The sequence below is a fragment of the Mastigoproctus giganteus genome, chromosome 2 (assembly GCF_048544385.1).
Source record: "Mastigoproctus giganteus isolate SK-2022 chromosome 2, ASM4854438v1, whole genome shotgun sequence".
In the NCBI taxonomy this organism is placed as follows: domain Eukaryota; kingdom Metazoa; phylum Arthropoda; class Arachnida; order Uropygi; family Thelyphonidae; genus Mastigoproctus; species Mastigoproctus giganteus.
Genome location: NC_143576.1, coordinates 89,207,724 through 89,231,859, shown reverse-complemented (window position 1 = coordinate 89,231,859; position 24,136 = coordinate 89,207,724). Strand labels below are relative to the sequence as shown.

Here is a 24,136-nt window from a genome sequence, read left to right as displayed (position 1 = left end):
AGACATTCACAATGTGAGATGTAAGAAAACGATGCCATCAAGATAACTTCGGTTAATTTACTGCGTATTAAACACGATGCATTTACACTAACTTACTGTATATGTCTGCAATATACCGATGTTTGAAGTTATTGCTGAAAACAGTTCGTGAATCTGGTTTAAGTAGGTCAAGTGAATAAATTTTATTTCCTGTGCCTTCTGTTTAATCAGCACTAATGGGTCATTATGGTTAGGGCAACCGGTTTTCATTCCTGAAATTCTGGGATGAAAAGCGGAACAACAATCACAATTTGAAGAAGAAAAATCGGAACATTTCCGGGACCTTGATAAGCAGCTTCGCTTTTGTGTGTCCATCTGTAAGAACCAGGGTCATGTAATACACTGCTCGACAAAATTAACAGAACAAAATGTTTTCCATGAATATTTTATTGTGAACAGTGTCGTCGAGGCCGAATATTTGATATAATAGGCATCCTGGCAAGCAAATTCCGAGTATCCAAGAGAAATCGATCTACCACCGCGCATTATTCAAATTATTTATGCCTATAAAAACACCATTTGTGACCACATCCCTTCATTCCCGTTTTTTTTGGCTTGCTCATTGGGATAGCTACATCTCCAGTACTAAGGACAGCAAGCCATTGTCGTTTAGATGATTCGTTGAGATGGCGGGCCGTTGGACGACCTGAAGCCGAGAAGTCGCAGGCACAGGTGGCACGTTGGTTTAGTTTAATGTGCCACACAGTGTCATCCTTGCAGTATGGAAGCAGTTTCATAAGACCGGACCATTACAAGAAGAGATGGCTAAAGTCGCCCGAAGTTTTAGCCTTCGTCAACCAAACAGCATTCTGGGTCTAACAGCAAGACGGAACCCAACAATGTTGTGTCATCAACTGTCTCTTGAGTTTGCTGCGGCCACAGGTGAAAACATTTCCGAGTGGACTCTCTGCGGAAGGAAGCCAGTGGTTTGTATTCCATTAACCCTAAACCACAGCAGAGGTCGTCGAAACTGGTGCCATGAACATGTGACTTGGAGCCCTGACAAATGAGGTACAGTTCTATTCGTTGATGAGTCCAGTTTATGTCTACAAACAGATTCGAGATGATATTTCATCTGGAGACAACGTGGAATGCGGTACTGCCCCTCCAACATCAGAAAACGACACTTACGGTGGAGGCGGTGTTCTCGTGTGGGACGGAATAATGATCAGCAGCTGCACCCCTCTTCATAATTTTGATAGGAGTAGCGTAACTGCGCAGAGGTACCAAAAACAGATCCTCGAACCCTATGTGCGACATTTTAGGATGCGGTTGGCCCAGATTTTCTTTTAATTCTCGACAACGCCACTGCACATAGAGCTCAAGTGGTGGAGAAATATCTTGAAACTGAATATATCCAATAACTGCCATGGCCAGCACGATCATCAAATTTAAATGTGATCGAACATGTTTGGGACGCCCTTGGGCATCGCTTTGCACGCCAATAATCACACCTCAGTCACTTGGTGAGCTCAGGTTTGCGCTGGTGGAAGAATGGGATTTGTTGCAACAGAATTTTATCGACACCGTTATGTGAGCATCGTTCACCGCTGTCAGGTCTGTTTAGCAGTTGTGGGAGATCATACGCCGTACTGGTGTCATATGACCATATTTTCGAGCATTTTGTGACCTTTTTGGCATTGTTATACCACCCCTATATCTGTCCGAAGTTCTTCGCAGTCTCCCCATTTCATCGTTATTCTATAGTACACCATTATACCAAATTTTGTCCCGCTTCGTGGCAAACTGCACGAGTTACACCACGTCTTCCGTTGATTTTGTCGAACAGTGTATTTACCTCCTTGGCTTTTTTCTGGCTACCTAATATTAGCGATACTAATATTACTTCATACAGCGGTGCACAGAAATATCTGTAATTTTATGTTTTAGTTCATGTAAAATTATCAACTAGTTAACTGCAGAAACACAGGAATCATAATCCCGGTGCGGTTATCGTGTTTTTTTTTTTATAAGAAAGCATTAAATACAGAAATCAAAATACATTTTACATTAAAAAAATCGCGTGTGTACCCTGTATGCACGAAAGATGTTTTATGTATAAACACCTTTGACGATACATACTAAATTTCGAACAGCTATAACGGAAATCATGAACGATGTAATTTATGCTCACGCCCGCTACTTACTCTACCCATTCGGTGTTAGTGATAAATAGGATACACACGCCCGCTGCTTACTGTACCGAATCAACGTTTGGTAGAGGTTAGGCCAATAGACTAATTAACCATTTGATTGTAGCCATTTCTTGAATAGTATGATTGCAGCAATACAAGTATTTGTATTGTTACATTCATACTGTCATGTTGGATCACGTTACTCTGTCATGCTTTGTCGAACATTACACATGCAGCGCTACGAGATCTACAAGAAACGACAGTATCCACGCATAATACGCTATCGACTTGCTCAGGATCTCAACGAGTACAAGCGCGAGATGGTAACGATGCACATTCCATTTCGCAATGAGGAAACAGAAATACTGTCAGAGATGAAATATATCAAGATCTACGACTACAATGAAGAGCTCATACTAGATCGTAAATTGTATGAATCGGACTTCACATTCGCAAAACGATTAAACTGTGTAAGACGATGTGTCAAGGCATTGACCCTGACGAAGCATGCGGTAATGATCTGCATAGTCTTGTAACGCGACTGCGAGAAGAAGACCCCTTTCGAAACTTTTGCAATTATCCAAACAGTGAGATGAATGAGGATCTAAAGCTCGCCACGCTCAACCGACTCGGCGCAATTGCAGAGAAACGCGAAAACTTGATGACCAACGAGGACTTCTGTAACTTAATGAGAATGACCAATGACAAGAAAAAGATTTTACTCATGCATGTAATTTTGATTCTGGGCAGGTCAAATTTTCTTTACCGGCACAGCTGGTTTCAGAAAAACGTTTATGATTCGCCTCTTGATGGACAACCGCTTCAGCAATACAGACGGATACTGTAATGCCTACATTACATGCGCTACAACTAGTAAGGCTGAAGCGCTGTAATGTCTTGGATGTACTCAGAGCTGGCATAAACCAGCTCTCAGCACATCGAAGATCACTGCCCTCAAGATATCCATTTCTCTGGTTACCAAAAGGTTTCTGCCATGGGTGGCAGTGGTTAGCCCAAAGCCACCTAAGTGATATGTTCCGAATTATAAACGTTTTTCCGCAACCAGCTGGTTTATGCCAACTCTGAGCACATCCAAGATCACCTCCCGTGATCCTTTGCTTTAAATGCTTTTCTTTACATTTTGCAAGGTATCCATTTCTCTAGTTACCAAAAGTCCAAATGGATATTTCTCTGGTTACGTCATTTCCGCGTCGCAAAATCGCGACAAATTTATTTTACTACAGTTCGAAATTTAGTAGGTGCCGCCAAAGTTGTTTAAACATAAAAAAAAAGAGAGCAAAACACAAGTAATCGTATTCATAATTATATCCAGGCCTGAGATCTGTGTCCTTTTTATTTAGAGAGTGGCGGCATTCGTCTGTATGCATCAGGCTCTGAGATGGTTTGACTCGGCCCTGCCTCCAATGGCAAAACTGCCATTCAATCAGTTAAAAAGCACTGGGGGAACTAAGAATTTGTAGTTTCGCCTCTGAATTTCTGTTTGTTTTCTTTATTTTAAGCGAGCTTTTATATCAGCATGTTCACAACATTTAGTACGTAAGTGCCACGCATACTGCGCTTTAACTTGGTCATAATTTTTTTTTTTATTAATGTCTAGTCTTCGAATATTCTTCCTTATAAACGCATATAAGCATAGGAATTTTGATGAACAGCGAAAAATGAAGTATTCGATGCTCTATCAATAATTAGAAGAGGCTTCTATTTTCCTTGATTATTGGGAGCGTAAACAATGCAATATGATGTCAATAAGTAGTGCGTTAGAAAGTGAAGCACACGATTCATACCGATGCTTTATTACGACGTTTTTGCGCTGCCCTCGTGTGGCATAGTTGGCATAATCGTCGTCCTCCCCACACCGGGTGGAAAAGACCTGGGTTCAAGTCCCGTCGATGAGGGGAAGAATTTTTATGGGCCTTTTTCACAATGTGGCTGTGTTAGTCCGTCTCAGGCGAGGGTAGCATGGTTTTTCTTCCGGAAACTCGTGTTTTTCGTCCAGCAAACAGAAAATTAACCACAGAACACACGCAATTTACAGACAGTATACACGGAGCACTGATGCTCCTAAGATCGTACTACAGCAACAACCACCTTCGCGCTTTCACAATGTTCAATGTAATTTTAACTTCGTATCATTGTATATCATTACAGTGTAATTTTGACTTCGTATATTTAACAGCTGTACAAAATTACTCTCAAAATCTGGACAGTCCCGGAAAAATGGGACTGTCTAGTCGCTCTAATGAAGGTAACTTATTTTATGTATTTTCTGATATTTTATTCGATGTTATACTCTAATAAGCTTAGTTGGATGTATGTATGAGCCACCTATCTAGATAATTTCTGTACAGGGGTGTTTGTTTAATAAACTGACGATAATAATAACTTACTGTTTTGCTAAGGCATTACTGCTGACATCTGGCGCATGGTTTGACTAAATAATTCAGTTAAAAATGCATTTTGTATTCGATGCAGACGGAATTACTTTTAATTTCTTTTATTTTAGGCTTCCCTGTTAAAAAGACCTACCATGAATTACCTGTTGTTGAATATTGAATTAAATAAATTTTACTGTAAAAAATACCCTTAAAAAACAAAAAACCCCACTTTTTCTATTAGTATACCAGTGCATTTGCCAGCTTAATGTTGGTGTTTAAGTTCTGAAGATAGCGCTTGTATCTGATATTTCGAAGCCTGCATACCGACTTATTTAGTATCATGGTTAAGGTGGACATAAACTCTCCGGCTTATTGTAGCGTCTTTGGCCACCTCTAAGGTGCTTCGTACAAGTTAAAGTATGAAAACTTTCAGTGTGCTCGGTCAATAAATTTAAAACAAAATTTTACGATGTGCAGGGTTGTTAAAATTAAAGTATCCCTATGTAGAGGGCTCTGGAGCGAATTCTAACGCTCGTACTGAAGGGAAATTTGGACAACAGGTACAATAAAGAATGCGCTCGCCATTTATTGGTAAAACAAAAAAAAATTAGTTACAAAATTTGTCACTATATGGCACATAACTATCTTAGTTACGATTATGCAAATAATACGTTTTTTCATAATCGTAAGTTATTGCCACAACGCCACTACTCAGCTCTACAAAAATGCTGTATAAAAGCAAAGCAGTCTCTTCGAAATCATACAGTAGATGTTTGCCTGCCCTAAAGCAGCAATGCCAACAACGTTGCAGGAAAAGGCGCTATTAGTGAAGGTGTACTATCAGGAAAAGGTGCTATTAGTGAAGCTGTACTATCAGAACAGCAGCAATGCAGCTGCGGCTACCAGAGAATTCCGGCGTCAGAAGCGCATAAGGCCCACGTGGACCTATGATTGTTTGTTCTGTCCGCAAAATGATTGCGCAATTTGAAGCGACAGGACATCTTGTTGTTCAACCAGGTAGAGGTCGAAAACGAGTGGACTCCTCTCCTGTTGAAGATGTGGCTATGGCTGTAGTGGATTTATCAAGTCAATCTCCATGTGGTAGCGTGTTTCTCGTGAAGTGGACATGCCGTATTCCACTGTAAGACTAGTAATGCGTCAGGTGTTGCGGTACTATCCTTACAAGATGCACATGTTACAGCAGCTAAAGCATGGTGATGCAGATATTCGTTTCACATATGCACTTCAGTTTCTGGCGCGAATGACAGTGGATATCACTTGGCCATGGAACATCCTTTGGAGTGATGAAGCCCACTTCTGCTTAAATGGAGAAATGAATATGCACAACTGCGCAATCGCATTTGGGCAACAGAAAACCCTCGAGTTATCCAAGAGGTCCCGTTGCATTCTCCAAAAGTGACAGTGTATTGTGAATTTAAGGCCGCCACATTCATGATTGGGCCATATTTTTTTGAACAGGTAACACCGACTGGACCCCGCACCTGTTCCGTCACTGGACAGCCATATTATGAAATGTTGGCAAATTTCGCAATACCAGAGCTGCAACAACGTGGGTGCCTTCAGGATGCCATATTCAAGCAAGATGGTGCGCCACCCCACATCCACCGTTGTGTCCAAAGATGGCTAAGGCAACACTTTACAGACGAACGGGTCATCAGCCATTGTTTCCAGATATCTTGGCCACCCCGATCACCGGACCTCACCCCATGCAACTTCTGGTTGTAGGGTTTTTTGAAGAACCAGATGTATCGGGAAGGATGTCAAACTCTGGCAGATCTGAAGGACAGCATTAGACGTCATGTACTGGCTATTCCAGTTGACATGTTACGTTCTGCTGTAGAAAATTCTGTTCTTCGATTGGAAACTGTTGTTGACCAAAATGGAAGACACATTGAACAATTGTAGCGCTGTTCAAGTGATTTGTATTGCCACAGCGTCATTTAGTGACAAATTTTGTAACTCATTTTTTTCCCAATAAATGGCGAGCGCATTCTTTATTGTACCTGTTGTCCAAATTTATCTTCTGTACGAGCCTTAGAACTCGCTCCAAAGCCCTCTATCAGGGCTCCCACTCCTGGGTTTTTCCACCCAGATCTGGGTTTTTTGATTGTCATCTGGGTTGATAGGTTTTTTTCACAAAAATATCTCATTATCTGGGTTTTTTCAGTAATTTTTAATTTTAAGTCAAAATTTATTTTTATTTCTTGTAAATACAATAAAATTTAATGCATTTAATAACAGTTTACAATTTTCTTAATTTTATATTCTAACAATACTGATCATAATTTGTAATATCTCAAGTGCTTGTACAAAATACTACAAATATAAAAGGATTTCAAAGTTTTTGCAGGGTTCTACACTATGAAATTACGCTTACATGTTCATACATGTAAGCATACATGTTCGTGTTACTAACATGTATGCGCAGCCTATTGAGCAGGCGCGGAAGGCGGTCTTTATTGCACAGTCTTTCGTGATCGTTCGTGGTATTATTGCATTATTTGGTGTGATTTTTACATTTATGCGTGTACTACATACAGTGATATAATAAATTTAAATTGTAGTGACTATTTCTATTTTATGTTAATGGATTAGTGATTTATTTTTTATTTTATACAACATTTTAAATAAGATAACTGCTAATTAGCCATACCCACAAATTGCCCACAATATCTGAAACTTGTTCCCCACAGAGAAAGATGAGTAAACGGTGGTATACTCAAAATTTTAGAAATGAATGGCTAGAAGATCCGGAATTAAAGGATTGGTTGAAAGAAAACAGTAATGAAAAAGGTGCATCTTACTGTATTTGTTGTGAAATGAAATTAAAGAATATATATGTAGAAATTAAAGAATTAATAAATCGATGTTACTAGCGCATAAAAATACAGTTAAACATAAAAAAAGTGCAAATATTGCTAAGACAAGTTCAACGCTAGACACGTTCTTCACAAAACGTAAACCTACGGAGGAAGAAGTAGCAAAGGCAGAGTTAACAGTTGCTGTACTCATTTCTGAGCATAATATTCCATTTGCGCAATGTGATCACCTTATAGAAGCATGTAAGAAAGCATTTCATGATAGCAATATTGCAAAACAAGTTCAGATGAAGGCGACTAAAGTCTCTTATCTTATACAACATGGCATAGCCTATCATGAAAAAATATACATTTCTAACATATGCAGAAACAAGTTTTCAATGATAATAGATGAAAGTACAGATTTATCTTTATCGCAAGTTCTAGCTGTTGTTGTTAGATATTTTGACATTCAAAAACTTGATGTTGTAGATGTGTTACTTGACACTGTTTGTGTCGAAAATGGTACTTCAGAAGGGCTTTATCAAGCTGTAAAAGATCTTTTCATAGAAAAAAACATTCAAATAAGTAATCTCGTTGGCTTTGGAAGTGATAATTGTGCCACTATGATGGGTACTAAGAGTGGGTTCCAGTCATTGCTAAAAAAGGATGTACCATCAGTATTTATAATGGGATGTGTTTGCCATTCTTTTGCATTATGTGCTAGTCATTCAGTCAAGGTACTACCATCATATCTAGAAATATTTATAAAAGATATCTCTTGTTATTTTTCCCGTAGTAGTAAAAGATTAAACGAGTTCAAAATGATTCAAGATGTTGTAGATACTGCTAAGCATAAAATCCCCAAATTAGCACAAACACGTTGGTTATCCCGTGGCAATGTAATAAAAATTATTATTGAGCAGTGGCATGCGTTAGTTCTTTATTTTCAGTCTCAATCAAAAATTGACAAAATCGATGATGCAGGGAATATTTACATTACTATGATCACCAAAGGAACTAAGCATATGTTGTTGTTTTTAGGATATGTACTGGAGAAAATAAACTGCCTGAATATTGAATTTCAATCTGAGCATTTCAGATTGCACTTACTTCATTCAATGGTTTCAATTGAGTATAAAAATATTCTTAGTTTTTTCATAAAAGAAGACATTACTTCGTGCAAGCTGGTTGAAATTGATCCAAACAATGCAATAAATCATAAGCCTCTGAATAAAATATATTTGGGAGGCCGTTGTATGGCCTTATTAAATTCAACACCACTTGGTGACAGTGAAAGCAGGTTTAAAAATGATTGTTTAAAATTTCTTGTTGAACTTTGTATGGAAATCAGAAAATGATTTCTTCTAAATGACAATGGAATTATCGCCAGTCTCAATGTTCTTGGCCCAGCAGTGATACATGATCGTGCCAATTCGCCATCCTCAATTTTCCATTTAGCAATGCAGTTCCCTCACCTTGTTTCTGAAGACAAACTAGATCTTCTAGATGATGAATGGCGATCATTTCGTTTAAATCAAGATTTAGATTTCTCTTACAAAACCATCCCTGAGTTTTGGTATCTGTTATGTAATGTAAAAGATGGCTTTAATAATTCTAAATATGAGATTTTATCTAACTTTATGACTAGTCTAACTATTTTACCTCACTCTTCGGCAAGCGTAGAAAGAATCTTCTCCCAAGTAAACCATATAAAAACAAAAGCCACAAACTCCCTTAAACCAGAAACTGTAAAAAATCGACTAATGGCAAAACAGGCGATAAATAGATCTAATCAAAATTGCTATTCATGGAAACCTAAATCAGAATTGGTAAAAGAAGTCATACAAGGAACTTGTCATAAAAGATACGAAGAACGTTTGAAAAAAATGAAAGAACTTCAAAAAATAAATGTGGAGGGAACTGAATGGGATGAAAATTCTGATTACAATTAAATAAAAGATATTTTTGCATGGTAAGTTTTATCTTATTTGTGTTGCTATACTATATGATGAAAACTAGGTTTTTTTTGAGTTTATTTAAGTTGCAATCTAAGTTTTTTTTAAATTCGTGAGTGGGAGCCCTGCCCTCTATATAGGGATACTTTAATTTTTAACAACCCTATATATATATATATATCAGAGAATTTGTATCCCAGTTGTAATATAATATATATACGTGTGGTTTTTCGTAAGGTGGAATGAAACAAGTTAGGTCATGTACGCACTGCTTAAAAATAAAGTGGTGTGACTCGTTCGATTATCAAGTAACATACCTTAGGAGTTAATTTATAAAATATATACAGTCGAACCTCCCAAATCCGGCAATCCATTATTTCCACAACCCATTTTCCGGCTCTCTCTCTCATTTTTTAAAGGGAAATAGGCGAATCCTCCAAACTACCTGAAAATAGCAAAATTGACTTCTTGTATTGGCTGTTCGCCGGAGTAATATTACAGCTGATAGTGCAGGGTAAAGATTCTACGTCGGAGAGTTTTTTTTTTTTTTTTTTTTTTACTGCGTCCAACGGCATCGAGAAATTTGTTAGGTCATTCAATTGTTCACGAACACCTGAAGCTAATATAGATTTCTGGTTGGGTGGACCGAAACGGGAAATGACGTTTTATAATTCGTTTCATTGAGATATATTTTATCATTTTATTTGGGGAATTTTGGGATAGAAAGTTGGAAATACCTGAGAAAATTCGGTGTAAATATTCCCGTTTTTCTAGAAAATACTCTTTTGTTTTACGTTGCAACATGAAGGCAAGTTCGTTTTTAACAATCTTTCTTTTTTTATGATTCCTTATTTCTTAATAGTTCAATGCAAGCTCAGATTTAATTGTACACAAGAATATGTTTAATTCTCTAATTTTAAAAGGAAGTAAATACGAATTAATCACACTTCCTTGTTTTTTTTGTTCTAAGATAAATTTATCTTCTAGTCTGTCTTTTTAACAACGGCGTTAACTTGAGTAGATATAATTTATTTTAAAAGGCTTATCAAAGTGGTCGGCACCCTTATCAGATAAGTACGGGTAATGCCCTTCATCACACGTAAGACTATAGTTGTTGATAGTCTTACTTGTTGCATAGATGTTTCTAGTAGCTACCAGAAAAGTTGGGTTATAGGAGGGAAGAGGCAGTGGATCTGACATATATCAAAGTTATAGCTAGAGCACAGCGATTTTTGTTCAGATATCGAAACAATTAGGTAGGTTTACTCAGAAGAGCGAGCATTGTTTTAAAGCTGCTTTTGTATTGCTGAAATATTGAAACCTTTCGTTTTTCGTAAATCTAGTCAGTGCATACCGTCTCCTGCACAGTGCTAGTTTAAGTAATTTTTTATGTAACTCTACTCTTCTGTTAAATTGATATTAAAATAAATTTAATTTATTCATATGCTTTGTAAAAATCTTTTTCGCACAAATCTAGAAATAGTTGAGCTAAGTTTTCATAGCAACCATTTAATTATTTGTATCAGTAACTTCCGTTAATAAATACTCGTTATAAGTTTAGAGCAGGGCCGTACTTATAAACAGGCACATGAGGCGCTAGCCTTGGGCCTCACCATAGAGGGAGCCTCGCATGGCCTCTATAATCTCAATTTTTAAAGCGATCTTTGTATTGCAACATTTGTGTTTAAACGGATCTGTAAAAATAATTGTTTTTTTTTTCTGATTATATTTATATATGCAAGTTTTTTTCTTTTTGGACTCTGGACCTCTGGTCCTGAGAAGTGCAGGTACGGTCCTGGTTTAGAGCTATAAAGCTCTATGAAGTAGTATAAATCGAGGGTTTAGTATCAAACAACGTTAACTACAAAATTGCATTTTGTTTGCAAGCTTGGGCTATAAGCACATTTCCAGTAAACTAAAAAAATGTCAAACTACTTTTTTTGGTTAATTACAAAAACGTTTATTACAAAATGATTTTGTAGTTAACGTTGTTTGACCCTAAACCCTCAAAATGCATCATTCTGTACGTAGCGGTGAACAGAAGTTTGCATTTAAAAGCGTTATACACCTCATATCGTGAAGAAATCACACAAGTTACCTCACTCTTACCCCTTAATAAATAGTAATTCCCCATAAAGAGAAGAATATTGCTTGCTACCCATATGGATGAAGGACTCTTGATCCCTGAAACAATTTATTTATTTAACAGCGCTCGCTGAGAATAAATTGCAAATTACTTCGCTTGATGAGCAAGTGCTGTTCATTCGAAGACTAGGAGTGGAGTTAAAAAGTGGAAGTTAAAAGTGAGTAATTCTTGATTTACTTCGCAATACTTTCATGGACAAACTTCGGTTTTTCAATTATTTCTACGTACAATGCTGTGCCATTTGTATGTCTAGTTGAGCAACAACTACGTTTTATACTTGGAGAGAATGTAGAAATGAGTGAAAAGCAAACATTTTTTTTTTTTCTTGCAGAGTGTCATTTAAATGCCAAATTTAATCTATCAATCTGTTATGTTATCAATGAAACGAAATAGTGGAAATTTTATTTTAGCGGTTTCCTGCAACTTTTATTTCTGACTTGTGCATGCGGGCTCTTGAAGAAAGCTGAAAAAAAAAAAAAAAAAAAAAAAGCTGCGGATAATAAACCCTTGTAAAGGTACTTTCACCTCAGTCCAATTACTGCTGTCTGAAAAGTGCTTGGCACTTCTGACCATGCACTTTTCTTTCTGTTACGACTTGCTCGAATCTTTCGCATTGTCTTCCAGCAGCCACTTTATCAGTTGTGTGCACTCTCACTCATAGATACTAATCATAATGATGACTTCACTCTCCCCAGGTAATGTTTAGCATCCATGATTCATGAGCTTCCCTGTTGACACAATATACCATGAGCTACCGTCTTACTGCATGACTGGCTTTCCTACGTGCATCACGGCATTGCATATGACGGGGGAGTACAACGAACCACTCTCTGTCAGCATGGGCATTTTAAGCTCTATGTTCGTGACAGTTTTGACAGCCGGAACTGTCGACGTGATATTAGGGTTAATAGGGTCAAGGACTCCATTTTGGGTTTGGGAAGCTGTGTCAATAAATTCGGGCTTCACTTGCCAACTGCTAATTGCTAATTAATGCGAAATTGAACTTTTTGTTATTAATATTTAATTTATTTAATTAACTTTTTTTTTGCTGGAAAAGCTGATGTGATTTATTATCTAACAGAAATGAATAATTGTCTTTCTTTTCGGGTGTTATCTTAGAAGATTTGAGTCGTTTTCTTTTTTCATATGAAGTCAGAGAACTGAGGTTGGACATGTATTCAAAATGAAAATCGAATTTACCAATCGTGTATTGTGTGATTCTTAACCAAACAATACTGGTGATAATCAGAGACTTCTCCCTCTAGATATATCTTTATTAAAAAAATTTAACGAACATTGCCACTTCTTTACGTCTTTCAATTTTAAAGATATTAAATTTTAAAGTCGATGAATGATCGACTCTGAACTCGCCAGAAAGAAGGAAATAATCTTAAGAGCCAATACTGCTTCTTCGTGGCCAAAATTAACTAAAGAATATTTATGTGTATGTAGTCCTATTATTCGGCTTAATTTTAAATGCTGCATCAGTCGAGGCTATTATTAGTCGAAGGGAGTAGAGTCTTCCCAAGCATGCTTCTACACTACAAAATAAATAAACTACTTAAAAGGCGCGAAATTAAGTTTAAGTACTGTATTATGTTAATAAAAAGTTAAATTGTATGCGAGAATGCCTTGCTTTCCACCACAATTCATCTACTTGTCAAAAAGCAACGTTTCTGGATTCGGTATTGTTATTAGGTTGAAGAAACTATGTCTAATATTGGGACTTGGATGGGCCTGCGATTTAACTTTCCAAAGTTTAGTAAGAAATGTTTCTCTTTCCCCCCCGTGTATGTAGTTCGGAATTTCTTTCCTGATGACAGGATTTGATACACAATACAAAAATCTCCAGCCTTTAAACAGTTATTGTATGGGAGTTTTAGCTCACTAATACTAAACCCTGTAGCCCGTTTTTCCGCAATAAAATTCACTTTTTTTTATTACAAACACAAGGTTTAATTAGTATCAGTTCCACTTTATATTAAAAGTTACATTTTATTATTGATCATTAAATTTAAGAATACGTTTTTTTTTTTTTTTTTTTTTAAATTATAAGTCACACAATGAAAGAAGCAGCCATAAATTAATTTTATACTGTATGCTTGGAGCCAGAAATCGTCACTTTTGTGGTGTCAAATGTTCAAGTGCACAAGTTCGCTAATTTATAAAATTATGAGAAAAAATTTATATTTTTCTAATTTAATAGTTTTCCGTTCTCTGCGAACTGCGCTGCGACGTACTTCTGTAATAATTCCTACATAATATGTATTTAAAACACGTGATATACATAACTATAATAAATTACTACTGGTTAATTACGTTACTTACCTTTGCCATCATTATGATCGCAATTGCCCATCCAGTGAAATCTCTATCCATTTTTATAGTTTCTGCCTGCGGAAGAAAGTAAACGGTGTAAAACTGAACAAAGCTGCATCATTATATGCAATACATATGTTTGAATTTCTAAGACAGTTTAAGCATTTTGGCCACTCTCTCATACGTTTTGACTATTGGTACACCCAAAGGGAAAATCGACTTCACTTTCCCTCAAAAAAATTCAATATATTCTACATAAATATGAAAGGAAAGTATTTTGGCCGAAATTGTGTATCAACTACGCTAGTAAGGACTCGAAACAAAATTCCTGAGTGCTTCATTAACACTTATTGTATATCAGGCATTTGTTTAAAACTGGTTAAAAAAATTCATAGAGTAAGAGCAAACAGGAAAACTGTGCTGAAGTCTGCAGTGAACCGAGATGATCTCATTAGCTTGTTGTTGACAAATGCTGGTAAATAATACAAAGCTGGTTATTTCTTTTAAGGCAAAGTAGAGAAGAGATACAGAAGTAAAGGAACTGATCATTAATTATCTTACATTGGATCAGTATTTTAATTTTTTTTTTTTTATTTGCCTGCTGTATAAAAGATAGATGCAATATTTTGAATGAAATTGGATCAAAATGAAAAACGTTGCTTAAATCTATAGGATATTTGTAAAAATGACGAATACGCCTGTCGACTTAGATTTATGTTTATGTAAATGATAATTGCACTTCCTGAATTAAGTGGCTGAATACAAAATATAAACATTAGGTGCCCAATGAGTTTATCGGTTTTTGCACACGTTGGTTGTCATTTGACTTGTGTAGATTGTCTACATAAATCAAATGAATCTTGTATCCAACATTAGTATTTCTCCACTTTCTATTTTTGGATCCCTTTTAATTAAGAGAAAAAAAATCCTCCACACTTCCTCTTAGGACTGTTTTCGCTTAAGACCGTTTTGTTTTGTATTTTTAACTTGTTATAGTAGATTGCGAGATGTTTACTTTGAAACGTCTTTCTGGACATCATGGGGATCTCAAACCTTTTTCTTTATTTTACTTTATTTCAATCACTTAGCCCAGGGGCTAAGTGATTGAAATAAAGTAAAATAAAGAAAAATAAGCTAGAAGGATATTTACACTTGCAACTACTAACGCTTGCATATTTTAATACATTACTTATTTACATCTAAAATAATTTAGATTATTATTGTACGAAGAAACTTGCCACACCCTTAATGTCGGTAGGATTAGAAGTATTTTAAACAATACATATAGTCTACATTGAAATTGTCATTATTTATACTGTCATTAGTACTTTAGTGCAATATTCTTCAGGTTAGGATCATATGCTTAGATAGTGTAAGAGTGTACTTCACTTCCGGGCAAAACGTATCCAGACTGATAACCGTGTCTACAACTGTGGATAACGTTGTAGACACGGATTATATTTATTTAATAATGTTATATTTTTTAATCATTATTACAATTGATTAAAAATTGTTCTACCCTGGACAAACCATCATGTAGTCGGTGCTGTTACGAGTAGCATTAAGAACATTTAAGATATCGGGTACATTAGTCGCTTTTGTAATGAGCTTTACCAACGTTAATGTTCTTAACCAAGACGTGTAAATTCCACATTAGGAGTGTATAATCATGTTGGAGTTGCGAAGGGTTAGTACGCCCCTGTTCATCCACTGTAGTACCGCGTTCTCTCCAGGTGTACCTGTATTTAAGTATTAGTGATGGTCGACTGGTGTCAGTCAATTCTTGTTTGATATCCATGCCGCTACATTGATAATCAAACTAGTTGAATTTTAATCCCGGGATTTATTTACTTGAGCTGTTGTGTTGTTATATATATATATATATATAATTACTATTGTAAGAGTATAATTGATACTATATAGGTATTCAAAATGTATTAAAACATTGGCATAAAAGTACTCAGCGGGCCACAAGACCAAAAGAGAGAGAGAGTGTGTGTGTGTGTGTGTGTGTGTGTGTGTATATATATATATATATATATATATAAGTGTATTTTTGAACAGTGATTTCGAATGTGCAGCCCATATTTTCCTAACCTGCAATGAAGTTCGGAAGATATTTTGGTCGGGCTGCTAATTCAAAAGTTCTGGAGTTAGCAGTTTCCTAGATCTTTTGTAGCAGTTTCTAACTACTGTACTGTTATCTGCTCCTGAATGTCATACCCTATATAAAGTATCTATATCAACTACATCTCTCAGTATGATTGCTGGATGATGTCAATTTCATTTTGATCACAATTATCATCCAGAGTATTTAATATCACAATTATTAAATGTAACCGTTATGTTTAAAGGAAATGTTCTATTGAAGCACACATGTCTGTCCAGGAACTCCTCAGTGGTGGGAATGAGTCAACTTGCCTCCTCATTTCTCTTCTTAGGCCTTGAAAGACTTTATCAAGAGTTGGAGCACCTGTAAATTTTGTAAGCATTTCAGCTAATACTTGATGTTTTGATGAGTTTCTCATTCTCCAAATAATTAGATTGAGGTTGAAAAACACGAGGTCTTACATATTGTAAATGGTTTCCTTTACACCCTAGTTCATTCACATCATTTACCCAATATTCAAGGCTCGGGAAATGCCGGACATCACTAACCAGAGAAGATGTCTACTGACAAAAAAACTTGTAAAATGTTCCTCAACCATTAGAAGAATAAACCGTTCCAGGCCAGTAAATCAAAATCGAACTGCGTGCAGTACTATTGCCTTTACCTTTTCCGACATTAAAAGCTTAAGAAAACATAAATTGCTATTCTTTGAGCCAACGACCTGACATATTTGTAACTGCTCTTTTAGAATTCCAAATGGTAGAAACATAGGTGAGTATCGGACTACGTAAGACTCGAAGTGCCGAATGCAGAGACCTTACCATTTCCTGATCTCTCACATAACGCACTACATGTTTTAGTTTTGCCAAAGTGTAAAGTGTGTTTAGGGTCTCACGGCACCAGGGGTTTCCTCCCATCTCCGCATAGTTTTCATTGTGAGTGTGTTAGTTGCCTGACGGCACCTGGGGTTTCCCCCATCTCCGCTCTTTTCATTATGAGTGTGAGACAGTACTCCATCAAGGCCAGAGGTTTAAAAGTGTGTAGGCTGTGTATATGTGTAGTGTTGTGTACCGTTGTTCTTCTGGCCATTTAGCCGTTGGGTCCCTATTGGGACCCACCGTTTACATTCTTTGTCCCGTGGAACTAGGCCGGGTATCCAGTAGATTTATATTTACCCTGGCAGGCCCTGCCACCTAATTTCCCGAGATTTCAGTAGCTAGGGCCCTAAAAAATGGGGTGGGGGGGTTAAGCGCTGGGCCGAAAAAGCCGAAAGAGGTTTATGCTGGCGCAATTTAGATTTGAATATTAATATTTTGACAGCTTGTGTGGTCACACACTGGCGTGTTAGGCAGTGTATGGGGGGAGAGACTGAAGGCTGGGGGAAAGACGGAAGTATAGGGACGATAGAGAAGACGACCCCAGATGGTCGGTGAGGTAGGCCCATGCCCCACCAGGCGAAAAAGAGGGGCGACAGGCGGGAGGATATAGAAAACTATCCCCCCGCCAGGGAAGAAAGGGATGATAAGGCCACGCAAGGGAGCGTGGTTGGGAGAGCCAATATGGCCGACAGCAGGGCTGTGCTAGGTCTTTGTCGTTGTGATCTTCCTGGGTTCAGGTGCGTTTCCATCATTTGGACCAGAGTCCATCCAAGTCCAGGAGGGTTGTTGTTTCTGGGTCCCATCCAGGATTAGTGATCTCTCGTCATCTCTTCTGGTGTTTCTCAATATGGCGAAGTAGTGCCAGTCCAGTGTGTTGTCATTCTTCCTGGTCCAAGTGTACTGTCACTCGTGTGGTTGAGTCCCATCCGAAAGTTGTGGTCACTTCCGTCTGAAGACAGTGCAGTGTCAAGTGGTTTTCAGTGCTGATAGTGTCTCTCCTGGGACGGAGCCCGTCCAGGCGAAATATCAGTGGCTGTCAGGGTTGTTCCATCTTAGTCAGTTCTAAACTGGTTATGATCTTTGGCTGCTGGTTGCAGGGCTGTTTTCTCTCGGTTTTGGTAGATGGCTGTTAAAGTTCTTTTGTTTGAGCGTTAGACCGTCATCCCATATGAGGCCTATGCCGGTATGTGAATGAGCTTTGATAGTCGTTCCATTTGTTTGTATCGCCACATCATTTTTAGTTCCCCAATGTGTGAAGGATATCTGCACAGTTTTTTTTTTTCAGAGTTTACAGATTAGTTCAATAGGCTACAGGTAATCTACGAGACTTCTGAAGTCATTGGCATATCTAAAACCCTTCTTTAGAGCTTTCCGTCTATATTATAAGTTTCTCTACTCCGTTTTCCTTTGGGGATGTCTATTGTAATTTTTTCTGCTTATGACAAAACCCAGAGTGTGTTGCCAAAAATGGTTCCAGCGATGCCGCAAACAGTAATGGAAGCGAAACTCCCCCTTGTATAGCGGGTGCAGCGCTGGCTGAAATTTATGATTTCCAGTTTTTTTTGCATTTTAAAATGACTATAAGGATGGAGAGATTTCCTCCTTAATCTTAAAACAGCCACTTGAAATATTAATAAATGGAAGGATCGACACCCGGTCATTAAGAAACTTTCGAATCAAGGAACACCAAATGCAACTGAGCTCTATTATCCATTGTTCTTTAGATCTTTTCCTGAGTGCTGTATGTAAGTTGGGTGGAGTGAGCAATGTTAAATGGTAGCAAGTGTTCTCTTCTCAAATAACTTAGAGCATATCTGATTGGGCTAAAGTGATTAAATTCTTTAGTATTCTTGATTTCTAGGATTGGTTTCACCAAATGTGTTGCAAACTTGCGGTACCGTGCGTTTTTTTTTTTTTTTTTTAGAATTCGTTGGAATATGGTATGGTATAGTGTCAACGATGGAAGGGACTGCGTACCTTTAAAATGAATATTGGAAAGTTTATCCGGTCCCACTGTTGATTGATTTGGAAAGGCATTTATTGCAGTTATGATTTCTCTGGTGATTGTTATTGTCTGCCAGGATCCCTGTGGATCGTTTTTCATTAGCTGCCGTTTTTTTTTTCTCTTCGTATTTGAGTTGGTGGGCACCTCTTTCCACTACTGTTGCTCTGATATTTCAAAGGGAGTTCAAAGGATCTACGGGAAGAAGGGAAACATAAGTAGTGCTTGTAGCTGGTGCAACAAAAGGCTCTGGCTTTCTTGATTATTATCAAGGTATTAGTATCAAAAGTATTGGCAGTACTTTTAATACTAATACCTTGATAATAGATTTCGGGATGACAGGTTAACTCATTTCCCCCGTTCTCCCCTTGAGAAATAATTCTAAAAAAATCCAAAACATTTGGCAAGGTATTGGTTAGTATACAGTTTTAGCCTCTTTATTTTAATCTCAGGTTGAAAACTTTGTCCTCAGTACAGCCTGTCTCAGAAGGGTCCGGTTGGCTCTACACTACTTTTCTTGAGAAAAGAATCCTAAAGCGAATCTGAAATCAACATCATTGCAATTTTATTCATTATTCAAATATGCCTCTTGTAGGAAAACCTATTTTCCTTTTCTGGATAATAATCAATAAACCGTTTAATTTGGAAGTATATGTGGAATTTGTATATAAGTAAAAATAAATCCAAAGAACAAAAAATTAGTCAAGAAACGCTTATCATGACGACAAATGAAGAGCAATATAAACACTGACAATGATAAAATTGAGAATACTGAGTTAGGCAAAGTCATCAGAAAGAGACTCGGAGAGGACATAAGAAGATTTTACACAAGAGAAGTAGAACAAGCATTAAAGGGAAACAAAGGATTTAAATCAGCAGCCATGAGCAGTAATACCGAAAGACAAATGATACTGAAACTGAAGAATAGCGATGTTGCACTTATAAATAGCAGAGAATTCATAATTAAAATAGCAGACGACTATTATAGAGAATTATACAAGGAGCGTGGGGAAAATGGATCGCAAATTAGTAACACATACGACATACCCTTCCTGACGAGGTAGAACATGCGTTGAAGAAAATGAAGAATCAGAAAGCCCTGGGGGAGATGAAGTTACTGTACAGCTGTTAAAATTGGGAGGAAGAGACATGACACAAAAACTGGCAAGACTCTTCATAAAATGCATTAGAAAAGGTGTGATGCCTAAGGAGTGGAATAATGCAGTTATAGTTTTGCTGCGTAAGAAAGGAGATAAATCAGAAATTGGAAATTATAGACCAATTAGCTTGTTATCCCACATCTACAAGTTGTTCACAAGGGTCATTACTAACAGATTAGAAAGAATACTTGATGAGAATCAACTGAAAGAGCAAGCTGGCTTTAGGATAGGGTTCTCAACTAGAGATCACCTTCACGTAATATCACAGCTAATGGAGAAAGTAAATGAATACAAAACACCATTATGCCTGGTATTTGTGGATTATGAAAAGGCATTTGACTCCATACAGCATAAGGCAATGTTTCAGGTACTGGAAAGACAAGGCATAGCTACCTCATATATTATGATTTTTAAGAAAATATATGAGAACGCTACCTCCTTTATTAGACTAGACAAAGACAGTAGGAAATTTTAAAATTGAGAAAGGAGTTCGACAATATCTCCGAAATTGTTTAAAGTTGCCCTTGAGGAAGCTTTCAGAAGATTAGACTGGTCGCAGAAAGGAGTCAATGTGAACGGAGAGAGTACCTAAACCATTTACGATTTGCAGGTGACATTGTGGTCATAAGTCACGATCCCAAAGAATTAGAGGAAAATCTCAATCAGTTATGCAGAGTTAGTAGGGATTTTGGACTAAAGATGAATATGGCTAAAACAAAAGTAATGCTGAACAAGTATGCCACAGAAAGGGATATAATGATTGAAGGAGTAGTAATCGAAAAAGTGGAGTCATATATTTATCTTGGACAAATCATTGTCTGTAATAATGATAATTGGCTGGAAGTCAAGAGAAGAATAAATTTTGGAGATGGATAGCATTCAGGAAATAAAGTCACATACTGTGGAGCAGTATCCCAATTTGTCTGAAACGTAAAATAATGAACCGATGTATACTCCCCACCATGACTTATGGAAGTGAAACTTGGGCACTCACCAAAAGAATGGAAGAGAAGCTGAGAATGACTCAGCGAAGAATGGAACTAATTATATTGGGAATTATACTGTTAGATAAGAAGAGAAACACATGGATTAGGCAGCCAACTCAAGTAAACAACATTCTTATCAAAACTAAAGAACTAAATTGGTCTTGGGCAGAACACATAGCTCGAAGACATGATGACAGATGGACTAAGAAAATAACAGAATGGTACCCAAGAGGAGCTAGAAGAAAACCTGGAAGACAACGACGGAGATGGATAGATGAAATTCATGAGTTTGTGGGTAGTAAATGGATGGCCATTGCACAAAACAGAAGGAACTGGAAAGTTGCTGGAGAGGCCTTCATCCTGCAGTGGATTGAAAATAGCTGATGATGATGTTGAATTTGTGATCCTCTTATAATTTAGCATTCAAATTAAATTAACTGTAAAAAATAATATAAAAGCACCTTTAAATATAAATAATTTGATGGAAGTTAAGTTAATGAAACACTATTTCCCTAAAACTGATCAGATAATAAAAAACTGTTTCTAAAGAAAGCTGTCTATGATAGCATTTATTTATTTCCCCAGCATCCTAAGAAATACCTGCCTACTAGGGGGAAAAAAAAAAAAAAACTTGTAAAATGTTCCTCAACCACTAGAATAATAAACCTTTCCCGGCCAGTAATCAAAATCGAAAGCTTAAGAAAACATGAATTGCCGTTCCTTGACCCAACGACCTGACGTATTTGTAACCGCTATTCTAGAATTCCTTTGATTCTGTGTACCAATATATCATTACAGATATTACACAGTTGATATAAAAGCAAATGCGAAAACAAAAGTTTTATACGTTAAGAAAGAAAAATACGGATATGTGATGTGCATATTAATAATCTTGGACAAGAATATATGGCAATGACATAAGACCGCCTCAACATCTGTTTCGTTTTCTGCGTGGCTTTTGTTTCAAGTTCAGCTTTCGGTCAAGGACGTTTACAAGGTTCTGCCCACGACGGTTCCCCAGAACTCCAGCAATATACCGTCTATTACAACCTTTTTTCTTGATTACGCATCCAGTTACGTCAACTGTTCGAGTCTGGCAATTGTTGCATTGTCTCCACCCTCATCCATGGAACCTTTGAGATAGGCATAGGCGTGCTTTACGTTTGTTTGACAGGCACGTAACCTGGCGGTACTTTAGACATTCTTTCAAAAAATCGCGCATTATCTGATCACGTAAAATCAGGGGAAAACTCACAAAAGAACAGATGCCCCTCCAAGTTTAACCAGGTGGCTTTCATCACGAGGTACTTTGTTTTATAGCAAATACCAAACTCAGAACTCCGGGGATGGTTGCCCGTTCATTTCTCGTTATGCCTATCACGGAAACCTATTCGCATGAGTTTATAGCTAAGCACATCCGCCTCATTTTAGTGATCGAAAATGAAATTCTTCCTTTTCTGACAGCTGTTCATTTGCAAAGTACTGTAATGGAGAGGCGATATTTCTGCAACTCGTGCCCTCCGTTGGTTACTTCAAGCTCACTTTACCCTTCACGATGAATATTGCAGTGATTAAACACGACTAGAGAATGAAATTTTTAGCAAAATGATGGCATACGTCCGAATCAGGAAGCGACCACGTATTACTTTATTCTTGAGCACGAACTTTGTAGGCCTATTATGAAACAGCTTACCGATATTATACAGTATACTATTTCATTCCTTCTATTATAATCTTTTTTTTTTTTTTTTTTTTTTTTTTAATCTGAGAATGAAATTTCCCACCTATATTAGTTTGCTTATGACTTCTGGCAATCTCTGTTATAGGTCATTCAATCAATATATAAGCATTAAATTTACATAAGAAAAAAATGGAAGCTGAGAACGCGGATTATATTCTTCAATTTTTAATTCTTCCGTGCTTATAACTTCAAGCTGTTCAAAATTATGACAATCTAGAGAGAATTACAAAATTTGCTGTTCTACATTTTTTTTCTCTTCAAAAAAATAAAATATAACTATACGCAATATTGCTTATTATTAGTCTTGTTTTAACCTACGTACTGCTTAGAACCCACCTGCACTTCTTTCTACAATATTTTCATACCATATATTTAAACACTTCAATCTCATTTTAACATTAAAATTTTTATTTTGTTAAAATTATGTACAACTAAAATTCAAAAAACAAATGTATTAGTCCAGGGTGGATGGAAACGCATTTTCAATATTTCATCCAGCGAGTGGGTTACCATCCCGGCCAACTTCGATGCGGGTCCCTACAATCTAGCGTAATTCGCGCCTTACGTCTTATATCATTTTATTTTACAATAACTTTTATTTTTCCCATGCGAGTCTTTTCCAAATCTGCTCTTACTGGATTAACTTTTTGCTACCGTTTTATATTGATTTAGCAAATCTCATAAGAAACTATAAACACATAAGTACTGTATTACAGGCGTTTGAGTTAACCGTAGTTTGAGCCACTTGACTAGTCAAGTTCGAGCTTAGTTAAATACCTCGTAAATACAGTATTGCTCTTGTATTTATTATCTAGTAGACTCCTAAGTCCTATCTGGCCTTCTAAAGTACAAAGAGCAGATTTATTAATTTTTATTCAATTTTTTTCTATCAAAATATAACAATGGTGATGAGTTAAGTGTTAATACCAATTACGCCTACAATAGTGTCTTAAATCTATAATTTCTACATTCAAACAAAAAAAAAAGTGATGGCTACACGGCACAGAATATTATGTGATCGTAATAATACATGATGCGAAGCGCACAGCAAACACTTCTTCAGTTGAACACAATCGACTTGGAAAATCAGGAAGCCCGCTGAAAAGAAGTGCATGCATGCTTGCGATTCAGTATTTTTTAATAGTAAAATTTTCCAGAATGAGAAACATACAAATTTTAAAATAAGCTTTGGTTAAAAAATAAAATAAAACTCCCTTTTTTCTCTCTACATGAAAGTATTCAATAACTATTTCCCAAATTGATATGAAACTTGGGACCTGTCTAAGCAAATCGGTCCACTGCTCAAGTAAGAATTATGAGAGATTCATATGTTTTATGTGTACACATCCATAAAACGTAATTCATATATTTTGTTAATTAGTATTTTTAAATTATCGCTATTCAATCGCTTAATGGAATGGCATTTTCTGAAAGTAGAGATTATAAA

At 36.8% G+C, this 24,136-nt stretch overlaps 1 protein-coding gene across 1 annotated transcript in view; it reads right to left on the bottom strand.

Annotated features, from left to right (window-relative positions):
- The window catches only part of LOC150089403 (uncharacterized), a 141,174-nt gene that overhangs the window by 102,659 nt on the left and 14,379 nt on the right, over positions 1–24,136 (bottom strand). Inside the window, exon 2 of the mRNA XM_090368571.1 lies at positions 13,822–13,887. Coding sequence (XP_090224697.1) covers positions 13,822–13,872 — 51 coding nt within the window. The 5' untranslated portion in view covers positions 13,873–13,887. The remainder of the gene's footprint in view (positions 1–13,821; positions 13,888–24,136) is intronic.